This window comes from Cottoperca gobio, chromosome 7, assembly GCF_900634415.1.
Source record: "Cottoperca gobio chromosome 7, fCotGob3.1, whole genome shotgun sequence".
Lineage (NCBI taxonomy): Eukaryota > Metazoa > Chordata > Actinopteri > Perciformes > Bovichtidae > Cottoperca > Cottoperca gobio.
In genome coordinates, this window is record NC_041361.1 from 21,594,476 (window position 1) to 21,613,600 (window position 19,125).

General features: G+C 38.5%; 2 protein-coding genes and 1 long non-coding RNA gene across 5 annotated transcripts in view; 2 read left to right on the forward strand and 1 right to left on the reverse strand.

Annotated features, from left to right (window-relative positions):
• plagl2 (pleiomorphic adenoma gene-like 2) overlaps positions 1 to 2,049 on the reverse strand; it is a 38,393-nt gene extending 36,344 nt beyond the window's left edge. For 2 of the 3 annotated variants that reach the window (XM_029436065.1, XM_029436066.1), the window contains exon 1: positions 1,811 to 2,049. The gene's annotated coding sequence lies outside the window, so the exon portion shown is untranslated. Of the gene's footprint in view, positions 1 to 1,415; positions 1,467 to 1,810 lie in introns of all 3 variants that reach the window. The other variant, XM_029436067.1, reaches the window with a different exon arrangement.
• Positions 2,050 to 2,582: 533 nt separating this feature from the next.
• On the forward strand, positions 2,583 to 5,861 carry LOC115011289 (uncharacterized). Its single transcript, XR_003832567.1, has 4 exons — positions 2,583 to 2,624; positions 3,001 to 3,303; positions 4,987 to 5,214; positions 5,361 to 5,861. It is a non-coding gene; the product is annotated as an uncharacterized LOC115011289 (long non-coding RNA).
• A 5,411-nt stretch (positions 5,862 to 11,272) lies between these two features.
• Positions 11,273 to 18,969, forward strand: pofut1 (protein O-fucosyltransferase 1). The gene is made up of 7 exons (XM_029436453.1): positions 11,273 to 11,448; positions 11,871 to 11,992; positions 14,323 to 14,505; positions 15,169 to 15,281; positions 15,819 to 16,011; positions 17,320 to 17,562; positions 17,897 to 18,969. The coding sequence occupies exons 1-7, from the start codon at positions 11,310 to 11,312 to the stop codon at positions 18,089 to 18,091; spliced, it is 1,188 nt and encodes a 395-aa protein (XP_029292313.1). The 5' UTR covers positions 11,273 to 11,309; the 3' UTR covers positions 18,092 to 18,969.
• The last annotated feature ends 156 nt before the right edge of the window (positions 18,970 to 19,125 follow it).

Sequence of the window (19,125 nt, forward strand, 5' to 3'; positions counted from 1 at the left end):
ATTTTATAGACAAATCGAGAAATTAACTGACAGATTAATCGACAATGACAATAATAATTAGTCTCCCCTGTTGGACTGAGGAGCTCTACATGCATGTGTAACTCCTCACAACTTACTTTCTGATGTTCTGCAGCTTAACCTTTTATTTCAAGTCATTTGCAACAGTTTGAGTTCGCCGTGGCTCGTGTTAGCTAACGTTAGCGAGCTTTACAGATTGCTGTGTAACTGACATTACTCAATCTGTGTACTTACTTTTACATTCTTGTAACATTCTTCCTGTGCACTATGTTTTAGTATTTACCATTAGCCCCAATATTGCCAGGGGATTTACAACTAACCACTATTTTCATTTTCCATTAATCTGCCGATTATTTTCTCAATTAATCGTTTCGTCTGAAAAATGTACATCCCAGATTCTCAAAGTCCAAGGTGAGGTCTCTAAATGTCAGTCCAAAACCCAAAAGATATTCACTTTAATATGATATAAAGATATAAAGCATTTAAAGACGGTTTTGCGTGAAGAATTACTTCAAAGTTGAATCGATTATTATAATAATAGTAATAGTTAGCCATCATTTTTCTGTCAATCGACTAATCGATTAGTAGAATCATCGATGCAGCTCTACTCAGTATGTTCGCTTATAGCTTCAAGCTGACTTAATGAAAACATCTAAATATAACAAAGCGCAATTTGAGTGTAATCTCCATGTTCAACAGGAAAAGAGAAACAGTCATCTTTATGATAATAAAATAAGTTAGTGCAGTGACAATAACACAAATGTCACAGGAATATTCAAAGAAAGCAAAAAACATCACAATGCAATAAACTGGCCGTAAACTCACTATTAGTCTCTATTGGAATAGTAGTTACTTTGTGTTACTTCAGCAAAGGTTTGTGCTTCTATCCACACTCCTGACTGACAACAAACGTGTAAAAAGTAGAAGCCTGCAGAAAAGTCAGCTATCAATAACAAGTGCATGAACGGAACCCCCACATTCTGACCCCAACCCCCCTTTGGTGGGGTCTTAGTTGTTATTTACCCGCTTCCGAGGAAAAGCACACTTCTTGACACACACACACACACACACACATGCAGGAAAGAGACACAAAACATCCGATCTGCGACAAACATGTCACAAGGCATGTAGATAACCCAGTGGAGGGGCCAAATATACATTCAGTCAGCAACAATGGCTTGAAAGTTTTTAGAGGAAGCCTGAATATCACCCACAAAAGTCCTAATTTATTGAGAGAATGTAACAGTATGATGCACACAAACAGCTTCCACATTACAGCAACTCTTCTCAGACTTCTCTCCTCTCGCAAACACCATGGGACGTTCACCCTATCTCCCTCTCCTCTGCAGTGGCATGCGCCACACTTTATAAATATTCGTAAATTGCTGAAAACTCACCAGATCGCCGAAAACATGCACAGAACATCAGACGTCAACAGCGAGGGGCCGCTGGACAAAGTGCACCGTGTTAAACAACTTCACAGATTTGAATTTGCAACATATTTATCGAGCAAAATAGCCTCGAGGGGCAGAGGAGGCGATCGCGTAATTAAAAATTAAATACCCAGATCGTTCCACGCTGCCACAAAAATAAGCAAAAATTACGCAAAGTCCGATTACGCGATAGAAACAACACATTCATAACAATTCAAGTGTCGCAAACGTCGATGTGTCAGTCAGCGTGAGTTGATATAAAGTTGGTAAAGTGGTTGTAAAAGGCACACATGCCCACATCAGGACGTGCAGCCACATTATGAGGTCTTACTGAGAAAAAAAACGAGCAGTTTACTCACCAAAAAGTTTCCAGCACTGCATTAGTCAATTTCACATGGAGCCCCGGTAACCTTCCATCTCGCACCGGACCAGACACCCGCCGTGGGAGAGCCCACGCCACCGCTCCCCGTCCTTTTCTCCCCTCGATCTGATGTTTTATACTTTTTTCCGATTTTTTCCAATAATTTTTCTATATTCGGGGCCTGAGAGTGTGTCTGGCTCCCCTCAGGCTGCAGCGGAGTTATGGGGCGGTAAGCATTGTGGGAGTGTGACGTCAGGCCACTTTCACAAACTTTTTTCTTTTTTCTTTTTTTCAAGCAGGGACAGTTTACTGGTTTTTCAGCAGCCAGTCCTCCCAGTCACAAGCAGCGGATTCAGTTAATACACCTGCAGTTATACAATATTTAACTTTAGCTTGTTACAAAAAATATATAGGGCTTTATTTCCAAAATAAATAAATAAATATATATATGCATTTGTAATTGCCCAAATGCCACGGTTTGACATTTGACATATTAGCATCTAATATTTGAATTAATTTCGTATTGTTGCCTATAGTCAAAGTTTAATTCAGCGTTGTTTACTTTTTGATAACCTAATATTTTAATATAAATAGGTTACTTTTGAAGCTTTAGCTCTTCATATTGTTTTAATGTTGTTTTAAATCGTAGGGCTTGTGTAGATCGAACGGGACTGTCTTTATTTGTTTGGTTTGTTTTATTAGGCTTTGTGACGTCATCCCTCACCTCTGAATGAGGGAGAGATGAGAGAAATGTTTTTCTTTTCAGTCATCACATCGTTTCCATATCAGCTCCTATATAAAAACATTTGATCGTAAGTAAATGCATGTTTATTTGGGATGTTTTGTATCTAACAGCCCATTTTGAATTTAATTGTACAAAAGAAATATTCACGACAGGAATCTTCTCATGAATGACCGCTATGCCAACTCAACATTACACACTTTTTCTAAGAACGGGAAGTGTGAGAAAAACACTTATATTAACAAAAAATATATATTTTACCACTGTGATTAAATAGTGAGATTTTATGTATTTATTATTATTATTGTGAACATTGAATATACCAATGTTTTACAAATTAGGAAAAACATAAACATAATGTCAATCGTTTAATTATCTCAAAAACATATTACCTAAGCACAATAAACATCTACCTGACGCATTTTAAACTTTTTTTTTTGCTAAAGCGTCAACAAGTGACAACCCGGAGGAAGAAAACGACCAGGGTTTACAGCCCATCAGCAGGAATGTGGAGGGGCGCCCCGGGTCCCCACGTGTTAGAGCTGCCGGTGGTGCTAGTGGTGGTGATCCCGTTTTCTCCCACCTTGTGTTTTTTTGGGTTTTTTTTTGGGGGGGGGGGGTGAAAGAATTACTTCCAGGGCACAACAACTCGTTTCCTCATCACCCTAACCCCCCAGAACCTCTCCCCAGCCCCTCCACAGGCTTCCAACAGCCTCACCGAGCCCGCAGGGTGAATGTGTTTGTGCAGAGTGAGTATGGGGGGTGGGGGAGCAAGAGTCTTCAATAATGCTGCTTTCAAGATCTGTTCGCCTGCTCACATTTTATATATATAAGAAAAACATACTTTTGTCTGTGTATTTAAGCACTAGTGGAGATACCAGTTTAAAAACACTAACTAAGGATACATATTTTAGGCCTGTTGATTTATTTTATAACAAGAAACATGATATGATATGTTGGAATGCAGTACTTGATGTTTTCATTATTACATAACCATGTTTTAAAATGACTACTTAAGCAGCTGTCCAACCACTGAATTAAAAACAACTACAGCCTTATAGGCAACTTCAGTATAATTTATTCATATTTCGTTTGGTAATCAATCGCTCCCTCCTAATTGCGACATTTCCGACGGAACATGAAAGCATCAAAAGGCTCTTGGCGTGTTCAATATAGAGGAGCGGGGTAGAGAATGCCAGTTGTTGAGGGGGAAATGCCTCCAAAACCACAATAGGCTTACCTGTTGCTGCAGTGTGGTGTACATATGTGATAGGGAAGTTTAATTTTCGCAAGTGTTGGGTTTGAAAATACATGAAAGTGTGAGGACAGTCATCACTTTGGACCTAACATCTGCAGGTATTATTTTGATCCTCCAGTGGTCGGACTTTTTATTTATTTTTCTGAGGGCTGCTGTAAAGTCTCAGTTCCGTTTAAATGCAAAATAACTTCATCAACTTTGAAACTTGATTAAGTCGGGCGCTGGAGAAGTTATGCGACTCACATATCATCAGAATGTGTCCATGTTAAGACCAGGATGTTTAGCTTTCGATAAAGCTTTAAAAAGTTACGTTTTTGTCTTCAAGCAAACATTTATTTTTGAAAGCAGCGAGACAGAAACATGATAATAATTGAGTATTGAACTGAGAGATAAAAAAAAGGCAATTTAGGAACGTGTTTACTCCACAAGATTTATTGTTTGCCTACATATACCTTTTAATCAAATGTAATTAATAATAAGTGATAGCCTATTCAACAAAATCGGATTTGTAAATGTAGATTTTATGTATAATGTATTATTCATTCATTAATAAGTAACACGTATAAATGGTTAAGAATTAAATATTTAAACTGAGAAAGTTTATATTTTATAAGTTAAAATGTTAAGATGACTTCTGTATGATTCTGCCTTCAAAAAAATAATCCTTCATAAATTATTTAAATAAATTACATCCAAACATGACAGATTACATGAACAGACACTAACACACGAAATACTCTCAAATATTTCATCCAATTGATGCAATTATTTAATTTCCTTTAATTTCATTCTTTTATACATGTAATACACATAATTATTGTTATATTTAGTGTCATTTTGTATCCACAAAAATCTGAAAAATGAAATAAATGTAAACTAAGCTTTGACATTATAAACTAGTTATAAAGGCAAGTAAATTAAAAAAATGTAAGTGTCTGAATCTTATAAAACCGAAGACTTAGCCTGTAATAAATTAAGAAATTTAGAGTATGGCAAAAGACAGATGGTTTGATTAGTGTTTTTGACAGTCGGGGCCACGTGGTTCAGGAGTAAACATCACATAAAAATTGCCCATGAAACTTTATATCAGCCGAATAATAAAAGAACTGTTAGTGAACAGCCCCAAATGTGTTCAAGTCAGTTTGCATAAAAGGTTGTGTCTGCTTTATTACAGTGGCCTTGTAAAATGAAGTTTTCCTACCAGACCCTCACTCTTTAGTCTGTATCTGATGCAGCTGCTTTGGGCCGTTTTTCACGTGAGGATGCTGTGAAACCAACAGAAACTGGACCAAAACAGATGATGGAGAAACAGAAAGATGGATGAGGATGAAGCGATTTCCCAGCACATATAAAGAGCACTTCTTTCATTATGCCGTTGTTTGTTTATTTGGATTACAGTGTGGTGAGTGTGACTGCAGTCAGGTTGATTGCATGGTGGTCTGTTATTTAGAGTTGTGGAGTGATTTTTAACTATCTTATGAAACGCCACATCGTGCTGTGGACTTTGTCAGATTCCTCTCTGTCTGTCTGTGTCTCTCATCTCTCCAGACAGTGTATGAAACCTCTCACATGCAGAGAGTAAACACAACAGCAGCCACTCCCCTGCTACCGCACGCCTTATCAGTCCTGATTAGATGACTGTAAGGGACGAGCACGCCAGAAGTTATGATTACAGGACACAAGAGAACGATGGGCTCCCTGAAATAAAGCCTCCACCAGGCGCTGAGCACAAACATGTGTGTCTGGTTATGGTGGCTGTGCAACAGTAGTCAGATCTCCAACTGTCATCCCAACCCTCCTCTCTTTCACTGCCGGCTCAAACACCATCTTCTTACACACGGCTCAATGCTGTGACTGTGGCACGTCTTCTTTCAGACTAGTGGAAAGAAAACATCCCAAATACACGATTCAGGTGTTTGTTCTCAATGTAGTGTAAGTGGGGAAGTTTCCTGGTGATGCCTATACTATTACATAAACCAAACTTTCCACTTTCATTCATATCTATATTCTGAAGCTTTGTACAGAGGGCTTTGTTCATACATCATTCAGAGCCGGATTTATAGAACATTTTATTACTAAAAACATAGGTTTTTTTTAAATGGCCATATTTTTTATTTAAAGAGCGATACAAAGAGATATTTCCAAAATCCCCGCTGCAAAAACCTTTGACTCTAATATGAAAATATTTAACTATATCAAAATGAAACAAGAGTTTTGAGCCTGGCTTTATCCAATGTTCACATTTCTGTTCTGGAAATGTGTCCACATTATCACATATTTAATAAGAGAATGCCTCATTTACATATTTAAACAAAACATTAAAAAAAACCTCTAATCAGCTTTATAAATCCACACACACATACATTAACTCCTGGCAAGTACTCTCAGCCCCATCTACAAAAACCTAAGAAATCCAAAATCAGTGAACACAATATCAATTAGTTGAGGGGACAATTTGTTCACATCTGGAGTGTATTTCCTTGCCACTAGAATACCCAGCAGTCCCTTCTTCAGAGTCTGGCGTGGTGGGAAATGACTTTGTGTGTGTTTTTATGTGTTTTGTTTAAAACAGATGGGTGGTTTACATTAGCAGAGATGGGCGACGAACAGCTCGGGGAAACCTCCGAGACAAAGAGAGAGACACTGACGCCTGTTGTGGACTTACATGAATCTCTTGCTCAGCTTTGTTCTGGCCAGTATTTCTTTAATCATAGTTGTGTACAAATAGTAGGGATGCACAATAGTGGTTAGTGGGTTTATAATAATAATATTATATATATATATATATATATATATATATATATATATATATATATATATATATATATATATAGATATATATATATATATAGATATATATATATATATATATATATATATATATATATATATATATATATATATATATATATACATACATACATACATACATACATATATATATATATATATATATACATACATACTACTGTTATCATGATGGTCCAGATGCAGACATAAAATACAGTGCTTTTCATCATGTACACATTCACTGGGAAAACTACTTCAACTTAGATATCATGTAAAACAAGCCATATGTATTATTATGTAACATATCGGAAGGAAGTCTTCATTTCATTTTAAAGCCTTTATCTCCCGATATCGATGACGTGACGACATCATCGTCTGTTAAAAATGTTATTGTAGTATGTGTTAAAGTCCACTCCTTTTATTGGGATCTTAATATTTAATAGTATGGTAATGAAATTAAACATAATAGTAATAGATTTATTTGGGCATAATTCAACCTTAACACAGCACAGCCAACATTCAGATACATGAGGTTTGATTAAACGTCTCACTTGTAAAACAAAGGGTAAAACATAGATGTTACTCTTCATGTTACACAACACGCGGTGGTGCACTGGAGGATAGCTTCTGATCTCCTGTACGTATGATGTCACCACTGACCATCTGCTGGGGGATCATTTCTGGTAGAAGGTGTGGAAGGGTATCTCAGCTGAGACGGACTTGTCTGTGATGAGGTGGGGTATCAGGCCGCAGACAGCCGGCAGCAGGGCTGCAGCAGCTTGATAAGGTGGTGGATAAGGGTGGAACACGGAGAGTCCTGTCCAGCTCCACGTCATGCCGCTGCCAAGGGGGATCCTAGCTCAGAGGAAAACTTCAGTTAAAAACAGGCATTTTAGTTTAAGCTTTTGTTAGTTTTGAGCTCGTTCTTTTTAACACTTCTAAAAGAAAATCTTTGGAAGCAAAAAATTCGATCAATATTTGTAATCTTCCTCACTAAAACATGCTGCTGCCTAAATGTGAACCATGAAAATATTAATTTCTTCAACAGAGTTTTGTCTAGTTTTCCTCTAAATATGAATTCATCTTTAGAACCTAAGAGTTGCTTTTGTGTTAGTTTTAAGTTTGATTCAGTAAGTCACTAAGTTACACTTTTAGTTTTAGATTTAGCATTTTGTCAACAGAATTTACTTTCGGTAATTTTCTCAACATCTCAAATACATTTCATCTTCAGAGCCACACTGAGTGACTTTTGTTAGTTTCATGTCAGATTGAGTTTTTTATTACTTTCAGGAAAAAAATCTTTACTGCCCTTTATTTTGTTTTATAGGCCTATTTAGTGGAGAAACTGCAGTTAGGTGGATTTAACATTAAGTATTTTTGGCCTCTGCTGAATCTGGGGAATTAGACCACGCATGCTAGTCACAGCCTTCAGCTGAATTGAAAGCCAGGTTGTCAGGAACAACACAGAAAGGTCAACAGGAGGCGGGTTGTTTGAGGTTGACTACCTTAGTTCTCTCTTGTGAAAGGCCACAGGCGGAGTGTTAGGCCTGTTATTCTGCACCAGCAGCGAGTAAGAAAGAGGCAGGGGGAGAACGGGGGAAACGTAAGTGACACATATACACATCTGTAGATGTTATAATGACATGCAAACGTCACCTACTTCCTCTGCAGCTTCTTAAAGTCAAGCTCTGTGTGTCTGAGGAACTTGTATGTTCAAAAAGGGAAATGAAATTAGTAGAACACAGTAAAGGGAGTCGGAAACTAAAAACAAAATGTAATATCTCATCCTGTGTATCAACAGATCTGTTGATTAATAAGATCATTTAAATGCCATAAATATCCAATAACACTGGGAATAATTTAGTCAAGTAAGATGTACATGTTTATGTTTCCGTGTTCACCTGAAGGAAGTCTCTGTCTGTTTCTCATGCTCGGGCTTTGAGTTGTGGTTCTTTGCATTGTTATCATTGCTGTCATCTCTAACAATGAGAAACAGTGTGTGTTCAAGGGATGGGGGAGGAGCAGACACAGAGAACGACACAGGAAAAGAGGGAAAAAACAGCCAGCTGTCGAGCATCAGAAAAAAGAAAAAGGAGAGTGATCCAATACAAAGAGAGAATACGTTAGACTGGGTTGGCTGAACTGGAGGATGTGGAGGGATTAAGTATCCTTCAAAGCAGAAGGCCCGAGTAGAAAACATCTCAAACTGCTCATTGTGAAGGCAACAAAAAAGAAAGTGTGGATTTTGGTTTAAAAACAGAGAAAATGAAAATATCCACAGCCCTTATTATTTACATGTTTTGCACATTACGTGTTTTTTGTTATATCCTAATAGTCTGTTATCACCATTGGTTTGCATACACTCACTGAACAGCATGCAGATCCTATCAGCTGTATCTCTGTCAGCAGTAGATAATGATTGTTTTTAATGTGACATGTTTAAGCAATTATCTGTGGATTTAGTCAAACAAGGCAGGGTGGCTCAGTCCACACATTTAAATGAAAGTAACAAAGGTTTTTAGACCGCACCCAGGCCACATGTTGCCATGCGGCACACTGGCTTTGGGCATGTTGAGCACACATGTGAACATCTAATGAAGAGCCCGAACACAGAGCGCTGCTCCTCGCTCCTCTATCGTTGGACACATAGCACTGATTGTCTCCATCTGATTTCCACCAGGCAGGAAGGTCTAATGCAAATACTTTTCTTTGCAATGTGAACTTTGTGTGGCCGCTCTGTTTGTCAGTCTGCAGGAACGACCCGAAGAGAAGAAGCCCACAATGAGATCTTTCGCTCAGCCAGTGTTTGTGTTTTTACTGGCTATGAAGCTTTGAATTCACTTCCAACCTTTATTCATTATTCATTTCTTAAGTGTTTCATTGAATGTTGTATAATTTGTTTTAGCCGATGTTTGGGTGGCACTGGCAATTGTATTTGGCTTTGAGCTGTCAAGTCCACTGAATGAGTATTAACGTATATACAATGCATTCCGATGCTTTCATTAAATGCTTTCAGATTGTCAGCTAACAACTGGAAAGGTAAGGTGTCGTTTTTCTTCTGTCCGGCTGCAGAAAATAAATGAACACCTTATGTCAGGGGGGAAATGACGTATGTTCTCACTTCCTCATTTAGCAAGAGCTGTGTCAAGTTAAAATGAGTTCCCATCCCAGTTTGGACTCAAACTTTACACTTTATCCACACAAGAGTACTCACGTGATGCTCCGAGGATTACAAGACTGTCTCAAAAGTGTCTTTTTAATTTCCTACTTATTTACTGTTCAGAATTTTGCTGCAATGTTTACGTAGTATCTCTTTCCTGTACGATTATTATTCCGTTATTTTAACTGAAAGCTTCAATTAGCTTCTCACTATGAGCAATGGAGAACTAATACAATGTTTTCAGTCAGAACGGTTACAACAGTTCTAGTTATTTCAATTTTGAGATTTCTCTATTTGTGTTTGTGTTTGTACCAATCAGAATTTAGCAATATTTGAATAAAACATTTGCAGCTGTGGGGTTGTTTGCTTATATTAGCCTGGCTCGCCCACAGCTCAGATTGTTCAGTGGAGGAGAACAACAACAAGTTAATAACATGAACACAATGTCCGGCGATATGAAGAAAGTGAAACAAAAAGGCCAATCAGTCAGGTCATCAGGTTATGCTCATGTTGTCAATCAAATGTGGTCAAACCACACCCACACAATCAAGTTTTGGAGTGCTAAAGTGCTAATAAATAACACATGTTTCTACATAAGATGAAACCATTGACTACTTTTTTTGTTAATGTTTAATTTGTTTTGATCTGATCATATTTGGTTGTCAACTTTTTTTTTACTTACAGTCATTGACTTTCAATGATTTCATTTATTTTATGGACAACTTTGATATATATATATATATATATATATATATCTATATATATATATAATATATTATATCTATATAATATTATATATATATATTATATCTATATATATATAATATATTATATCTATATAATATTATATATATATATTATATTATATCTATATAATATATAATATATTATATCTATATATTATATTATATATTATATCTATATATATATATATATATATATATATATATATATCTCTATCTCTATATCTATATATATATATCTATATATATATAAACTTGTATACATAACCTTATATGCAAATTGTAGATTTATATAAAATTGGTATTACTGCTTAGTCTTGAGTATATGGGAGGTATGTTCATAAGATATTTTTGACTTCTAACCTCTCTGGCACAACTCAACTCTCTTGATATGTGTATATGTGACATACAAAAAAATAAAGGTAAAAAATAATAGAAAATATATATCTTCATCTCTTTACCTGATTGTTTCTCTTTTTCTTTGTTGCCATTGTCTTTTTTTTCTCTCTCTTGAGTTTCAGTATAATGGTCCCTCGTTTATTGTTTGGGTTTGATTGACTTGTAGCATCGCTTCCTCCATTGTTTATTATATCCTTCATCTTTGTACTTTAAGTCCCTGTCTTGTTTTGTACATATTCTTTGCGCTACATTTAAAATAAATAAACATAAACATACCAGTCTCACGGCTCTACCACCTCCGGTACACTAGGTGGCAGTAAACGTATTTGATGCGCGTTTGAAATCTGAAGAAGAAGAATAAGAAGAGGACTGAAGTCCAGTGCATTCTGGGATATATGAACTACAATGGCGGTTAAACAACAGGCGTGTTATGCTCTTACACTGACGTCTTTACTTTTAGCACTACTACATCAAACGTGTCGGACTTTTGCTGAAGAATTGAAGTGGGATCAGAATGGCTACGTTTTGTACTGTCCGTGCATGGGTAATTAATTATCTGTAGCTGATGCTTAGATTTTTGCATTATGTTGCATGAAAACAGCAAAGCTAGCGAAGCCAAAACTTCACTCATTCATAAGTTGAGAGTGGAGTTTTTTTATCGGCTCAAGTACATATCGCCAAAATATGAAGCCAGACCTATGTTGAACAAGGAGGACATCGTTTCAAGAATAATTGGAGCACAGTAAACATTTACGGTCAGAGGAGATACAACAGTTAGCTAGTTAGCAGCTAACTGAGTGGAGCTTACGACACACTGGGCTGTTGCTACTCTGTGTTGGCAAACCACTCATTAGGTGTAAACAACATTGCCGACAGTCACTCAAGTTCCCATTTTCTTGTCATGAGAAGGATTATGAGGTCTACTGTTGAGAATGAGAGCATAAAGTGCCCACTGTTATTGTTCAGGTCGCTTTGGAAACCAGGCAGATCACTTCCTGGGATCTCTGGCCTTTGCAAAGATGTTGAACCGAACCCTGGCAGTCCCTCCCTGGATAGTGTACCGACACCACGCAGCCCCTTACGCCAATGTGAGTACAGTCAGTGAGCCATGTGAGCACTCTGACAGCCACACGCACAAGCCTATTTAGAATGCAGATAGATAATTATATTTATATATAAATATTAAAAAAAATGTGAAAACTACAATAATGTATGTGTGTGTATATATATAAAATGTGCATACATATCCAAAACGCCATTTAGGAATACTCTATTTCACTCTCCTGTATAGGTAGTGTGCAAACGCGTGACAAAACTGACGTATGCGTGCGACGCCATTTTGGATGAAAAGCAAATCAACAATGGCGTCTAAAGCGAACAACAACAACACAACTCCGACTTCTTCAAAGTATTCTGACTCTCTGGAGTCCTCTGCAAAGACAAGATTCAGAGAAAATGTCCAAATGTGCGGCCGTGACCCGTACACGCTAAAACTGTCGGATTATATTGAGGATTTAGATTCATTACCGCCGATTGAATATCCGGATATTGTGAACTACCTTGTGCTACAAACGTTGTGGGCAACCAACGCACAAATGAAGGCATACAAGAGCTTAGACGCTTATAATGTTTTTGTTTCTGGCTGGGTTGGTAGTCTTCTTACCAAACCAGTGAAAGATGACAGGGTGCTCGTCCATGCCCATGTAAATCACTCTCAAAGAGCTTGAGATACACCGCTCAAGCCATGGTTTGTGAGTGAGAAGAGCGGCGATGTTATCCTCGCACACTGTGATTGTATGGCTGGATTAAGCGAAGCATGTTCTCACATTGGTGCTTTGCTTTTCGCAAGTGAAGTAGTCTCAAGAATAAGCCAAACAAAAACATGCACAGAAGAAAAGAGCAAATGGCATCACATGTAAAGAAAGTGCCTTATTTACCAGTCAGCGATATGGAGAAGCAAGGTCTTACAGTGTTCGGGTATATCATAAGCACAAATGTTTAACGTAAACATTGAAAACATAGCTTTAGCATGAGCTCTTACCAGATATAAAGTGGACGCCACACACACGGGTGAATTGTGCTTTTTCTTCTGTTAAATCCTCACGAGTTATGTTGCTAAACCAGCGTACGGCGTCCGGTAGACAGCAATTCATCCCTCTTTTGTGGATCGTTGTTTTTGATGATTTTAGGAAATCTAAAGAACCGTTACTCTGGGTCACGAGTAGCGTTATGACCACAATTATACACTGCGCACACGATTGGCATTTTCTTTCAATCTTAGACGTTTAAATACAAAGAAAATTACGAAGCGTTGCAGCAACTCACACGTGAACGGGCGCCGTCTTGGTTGTGTATATCATCCAACATGGCTGATTTACGGGTTTTGAAATAAGCGTGACGTCACACTATAGAGCGCATGGAATACCACTGGCATAAAGTTAGACTGTCCGTTAGTCTCTGTTACAGTAACTGTTCTTACACTGACCACAAATATAAACGCAACACTTTAGTTTTTGCTCCCATGTTTCACGATCTAAAATCAAAGATCTGAGACTTTCTATGAACACAAAGGCCTATTTCTCTCAAACATTGTTCACAAATGTGTTTAAATCTGTTATTCTGTTATTATCTGAGATCATCCATCCACCTCACAGGTGTGTCATATCAAGATGCTGATTAGACAGCATGATTACTGCACAGGTGTGTCTTAGACTGCTCACAATAAAGGTTCACTCTGACATGTGCAGTTTAATCACACAGCACAGACCACCAGAGCTTTGTCCATGAATTCAATACGGACTGGTTTTGTGACATGGGATTGGGACAAGGCTTCTTAAGTTGTCTGCCACTCTTCCACCCCCTCTCCCACTTTTCAGACCCTTTTGTATATTCATATTAACGGATAAATCTTGTGAAATTCAACTTCTTATCTCCTATAAAAGGGAGTGGAAAGACCAAAACCAACAATTTGTTGATCCTACTAACAAGCCTCTGATATGTCTTCTTCCTCTGTGCTATAGAGGAAATGTTTAAATGTATAATACATCGATTAAGCACATTTTTACTCTGGCTCACATGTTACTTCATTACCATGAACACACACACTGTAGTTTATTTTTGACTCGCACACACTGTCCTGCTGATGGAAAAACTTGCTTAAGCACCAAATATGCAGCTGAAAATAGTCCCCAAGAAATGCTCTGAGCCTTTTTCTAAATATGGAAATATATTTGTGGCTCATAATTGAAGAGGTAAATCTTCAGTAAGAATGAATGGGCTTGGGGCTGAGAGCCCAGACAGTGCAGGGAAGTCGGACACAAAAAGAAACAGACTGACTCTAACTGTTGGCTCTGGGCTTATATGGTTGACAATAAGAAAACATTGAATATGACCAGTCTTATCCTTCTGATCTATTCAGGTCCATGTCCCCTACAGTGAGTTCTTCCAGCTGGAGGCTTTGTCTGCCTTCCACCGTGTGGTCAGTTTGGGGGACTTCATGGAGAAGCTGGCTCCTAAAAACTGGCCCTCCGGACAAAGGAAAGCCTACTGCTTTGAGACGGCAGCACAGCGGAGTGCAGACAAGAAATCCTGCCCCATGAAGGTGAGACATGTGGAGTCGAGCGTCGGGTAGATCCTCTCATTATATTGGTTGCTGCTTTCAGATTGTCCACTTGTGTATCATGTCTCTTTCCTGGAAGATTTGAAATGGTGAGTAAAGTTGAAAGTGAAAAAGCAAAAAAAGGATTAGATTACATCACTGTTTTTACTGAGCTCAGAATGACAACGTTTCTGTCATTGTGCACCTGGAACAACATGCAGAACGATGTAACAATTTATATGTTCAATTTCATCCTATTTCTCTTCCAGTTGTGCATGCTTTAGTCGATTCATTTAGTTGAAACTTTAAATGCTTTATTTATTTTTATTTATTTTATTATTCTACTAATATGGCTTTTTATTATCGGCATTTATTTAAGTTTCTTATTTGTGTTTTTGGTCCCTAGGATATTTTTTATTTATTTGTATACATATATTATAAATGAGGTCTCTGCCTCAATGTATTTCCGAGTTGAAATAAAGGTTGAATAGATAAAATGAGCTTTATTTGAAAGCAATTGAAACAGACTCGGCCTCTTGGTCAGTGAATGATGGCGAGGGTGAAACGCTGCCCTCTGGTGGCTCGCAGAAACAAGCTCAGAACTGTGATGCTGCTGTTACTGTTTCAGTGCTCTGATGTGGACGGATGGTTCTGATTCTTTTTCAGGATGGGAACCCCTTTGGTCCGTTCTGGGACTATGTCGGTGTGGAATTTGACACGTCTGTCTTGTTTGGTGGCATTTCTTTTAGCGCCCACCACCAACCTCTGTGGATGAAGAAGTGAGTACACTGTACTGTAGACACGTTTAGGATTATCAAAGATGATATAAAACATAAAGAATACCACGTCTTCATACGGAACATTGCTAGGCTTAAACATAATGAGTGACTGATGAGGTGTCTGGCGTTTTCATTTTCCATTGATGAACAGACTGGAGTACCAGCAGGAAGCTAAGTAATGTCCTGCTGTGGACGGGGGAGCAGCTAAACTTAATTCTTGACTCAGTCTACTGCTGCCTCGACCGGTTAGTTACTTTGTGTTATTGTGTGACTTGGGTGTGGATCGAGGCAGCGGTAGACCAGCAACTCCGGCCTTCTGCTAGGTGAAATGACCGTTTTAGCTGTGAAAATATTCTAAATATAGCGTGTACTTGAACTGATCTTTACTGAGTGTTTTGCTGCTGCCCCCGTCCGCAGCAGTACATTACTTAGCCTCCTGCTGGTACTCCGGTCTGTTTTTACAGCCATCTACTGTCGTAATACACTGAGTATGGACAAGTACCTCATACAACCTCACTTCTCCTCATGCTTGAATAGGTTCCCTGCCTCTGAGCACCCGGTCCTGGCACTGCCCGGGGCTCCTGCCCAGTTCCCAGTGACAGAGGAGCATGTGGGCCTGCAGCGCTACGTGGTGTGGTCAGACAACATGGTAGAGGAGGGAGAAAAGCACATCGCTACTCTGCTGACTAGGCCGTACGTTGGCATTCACTTGAGGATTGGCATTGACTGGGTGAGATATTCATTACCATTTATGAGCTAGGGCTGTCAAGCGATTTATAAAAAAAATTAATTAAAAAAAGTATCTTAATTGGGGTGCGTCAGAGCTCCGTGCTGTCGGAGCAAAAGTCAGGGGCATCTAGGAGCGCGATTAATCTGCGTTAATATTTTTGTTGCGTTATTTTTTCTGTGATTAATTAATCGAAATTAACGAGTTAATTCGACAGCCCTAGTTTTTTCGCATGAACTCATCTCTCACATACAGACAATCACACATCTGTTCACACACAGATATCATAGACATTACATTTCCGTCGCTCAGTTCACGCCTGTACATCAAAAACTTCATCGTTTTCTACAAATCCTAAGAGTTGTTTACCAATATCTACGTCATAAAGTGAAGCATGCATTATGTTATTGGGAAAACTTACCTTAATGAAATCTTTAAACTTTGAACAAATGACATCTATCCTCTTGAAGTTTACCTTTAACTGCTCATGTTAACTTGCGGTAGGAAAAAGTCAGTTTTTGGTTTGGATGCTATTTTACTATTGGACATGCACTCGAAATAAAAGTATATCCTTTAAAGGATAAAGATATTCTATGTTTCTTTCAGTGAAAAAATCTAAACCTACAATGTGTTCATCTCTCAATACTTGAGATGACTTCCTGCTCTGTGTGTGGCTCTCAGCTCCAAGCTCATTGGTTCCTACTGAACACCTAAAAATCTAAAAATAAAACTTTAACACCTCACAGACGTATAGATACATTTTTGGGAAAGTCATTTGCTAAAACAGCCGGACAGTGTAGTGTTTATCTAATGTTACTCAAACTTGAGGAAAAGTGCATTTGTTGAGGACTATTTTCTGCGGTGGATTAATCCAGATTTGGTGTTTAAATTAGTATTTGTGGCAGCAGGACGTTGTATTGTGTGTACAGTGTGTGTGTGTGTGTTCATGGTAATGAAAAATCATGTCTCCCAGTGCATCAGTGTGGCTCACTGATGTGTTTTTAACTATAATAGAGGTCTATGTCACAGAGGAAGAATATACATCAGGCTTCAGATTCACAAACAATACTTATTATGTTGATCAATTCATATTTATGGGATTTGTTGACCATAAGACAAATATCACCGGATGAATCCTTTCAGTCAATATTCAGAAGAATGGTAGATTTTGGATGACCTTTGGGAGTGTACAGTGTAGTACTGTGCAGATATATGTACAGTACACACACATATATACATATGCAGCCTCGAAAAACACTCCACTTCATCATGTAGTCTCGTCTAAATCCTTTTGTTGATCCACCCTTACAGCAAAATGCCTGCAAAATGCTGAAGAATGGTGAAGCAGGGCCTCACTTCATGGCCTCTCCTCAGTGTGTCGGCTACAACCGCCTGACAGCTTTGCCTCTAACAATGACTATGTGCCTTCCTGACCTGGCAGAGATCCGCAGGGCCGTAAAGCTGTGGGTGAAGAAGACCTCTGCCCGCTCTGTCTACATCGCCACTGACTCAGAATCCCACAGTATGGAAATTGAAAAGCTCTTTGAGGGTCAGGTGGGTTCAGTAAAGCATCTGATGCATTCACACGTGTGTCATAAGGAACTTCTGAACAGAAGGTCAAAACAGGTTTTGTCAGAATGAGCTAATTCTTTACATAGTTTGCAAACGCACTTTAATGGTAAACTTGCCTTAACCCTGAAGAGTTGAAGAGAGAATCTAGACTTTCATGTAAACTATATGATCATTTGTCTGAAATGTAAATGTTTTACAGTTTTTTTTTTACACCAAGCATTTTTAGAATGAATACAAACCTTCACTTTGTTACTGTTACAATATTGTAACTCCCCACCTGGTTGTTTATTTTGTGTATTCCATTCCGGTGTTCCAGGTGAAAGTGGTGAGTCTTCAGCCAGACTCGGCCCAAACGGACCTGTACATCTTAGGCCAAGCCGAGCACTTCATCGGCAACTGTGTCTCCTCCTTTTCCGCCTTTGTGAAGAGACAGCGGGACGTCCATGGCCTCCCATCCTCCTTCTTTGGCATGGACAAGCCTGGGAAATTAAATCCCAAAGAAGAACTCTGAGCACTCGGGGTCACATGGTCGTCCTGGAGGACTGTAATGAGGAGGAGCATGTGGAAGGCAGAGAATATTTATATGTGATGCGATGGTTCTGGAAGGCCGGTCCTATTTTAGAATAGGTTTTAATCTGTGAGGAAGCAGGAAGAGCTTATAAAATATAATGCAGTCGGTCAGTAGTGTCTGTGAAATGTGCGGTATGGACACTGCTGCTTCCAAGAAAAACTATATTTGTTTGTATTTTGTATTTGTACCTGCTCAAAATTTGACTTTGATCTGCTTGTATTTACTATATTCAAGCACTGAACACACAGTTTCCTTAACATTTCCTTCAGCTACTGCCATACTGTCTGTGGCTATAGTGTCTGTGTGCTTTGCCATCCAGACATATTAGCAAGTCCTCTGGTGACCTCAGTGAACCCTGGAAAAGACTGCAGTGCCAGCGATCATGTTCTCCCTCTCTCTTTTGCCCGCTTCTCTTTCTCTCCCCACCTTTCCATCCCTCCATGTCTTTTCCAGCTTGCTCTTTCCTTTCCTCTCTGCCCTACATTCCAAGGAGAGCACAGTAACTGATATTCCTGTACATACTAATTATAGGGAGGAAAATTCCACCTCCCAATTTACCAGGACCAAAACACTGAATAAATGTGTGGAACCCTGTAGTGAATGTTGTGGGGACAGTGTTACTATTCATTGAATGTGAACAAATATTTCAGGGATGATTTAGGAAGACAAAAGAGGGGATTTGCACAGGTTGAATTGAACAAGAGTGGGGAATGTGTGGCAAGCTAATTGTGTTCCTCTGCAGTAAATGCAATTATTTTAAAGTCGAATGTTTTCTATAATGTTTTTCACCAATAAAGTGACACATTTTTTTAAAGAACCAACAGCCTCAGTCTGTTTTCCTTCCTGACTGGAAGCTTAGCTGTGAGTACAGTTGAATCAGCTGATATACTAAGCTCTGTTGGACAAGCTTGTTGAGACTGTGTTGCCAGATATGCCACGATACCTTGAATCGGCATTCTTCATAATGCAAGTAT

Coding starts and splice junctions, on each gene's coding strand:
- pofut1 (XM_029436453.1), top strand. CDS start 11,310: ATGGCGGTTAAACAACAGGCGTGTTATGCTCTTACACTGACGTCTTTA. Junction 11,449..11,870: donor TTTGTACTGTCCGTGCATGG/GTAATTAATTAT, acceptor GTTATTGTTCAG/GTCGCTTTGGAAACCAGGCA. Junction 11,993..14,322: donor ACGCAGCCCCTTACGCCAAT/GTGAGTACAGTC, acceptor TGATCTATTCAG/GTCCATGTCCCCTACAGTGA.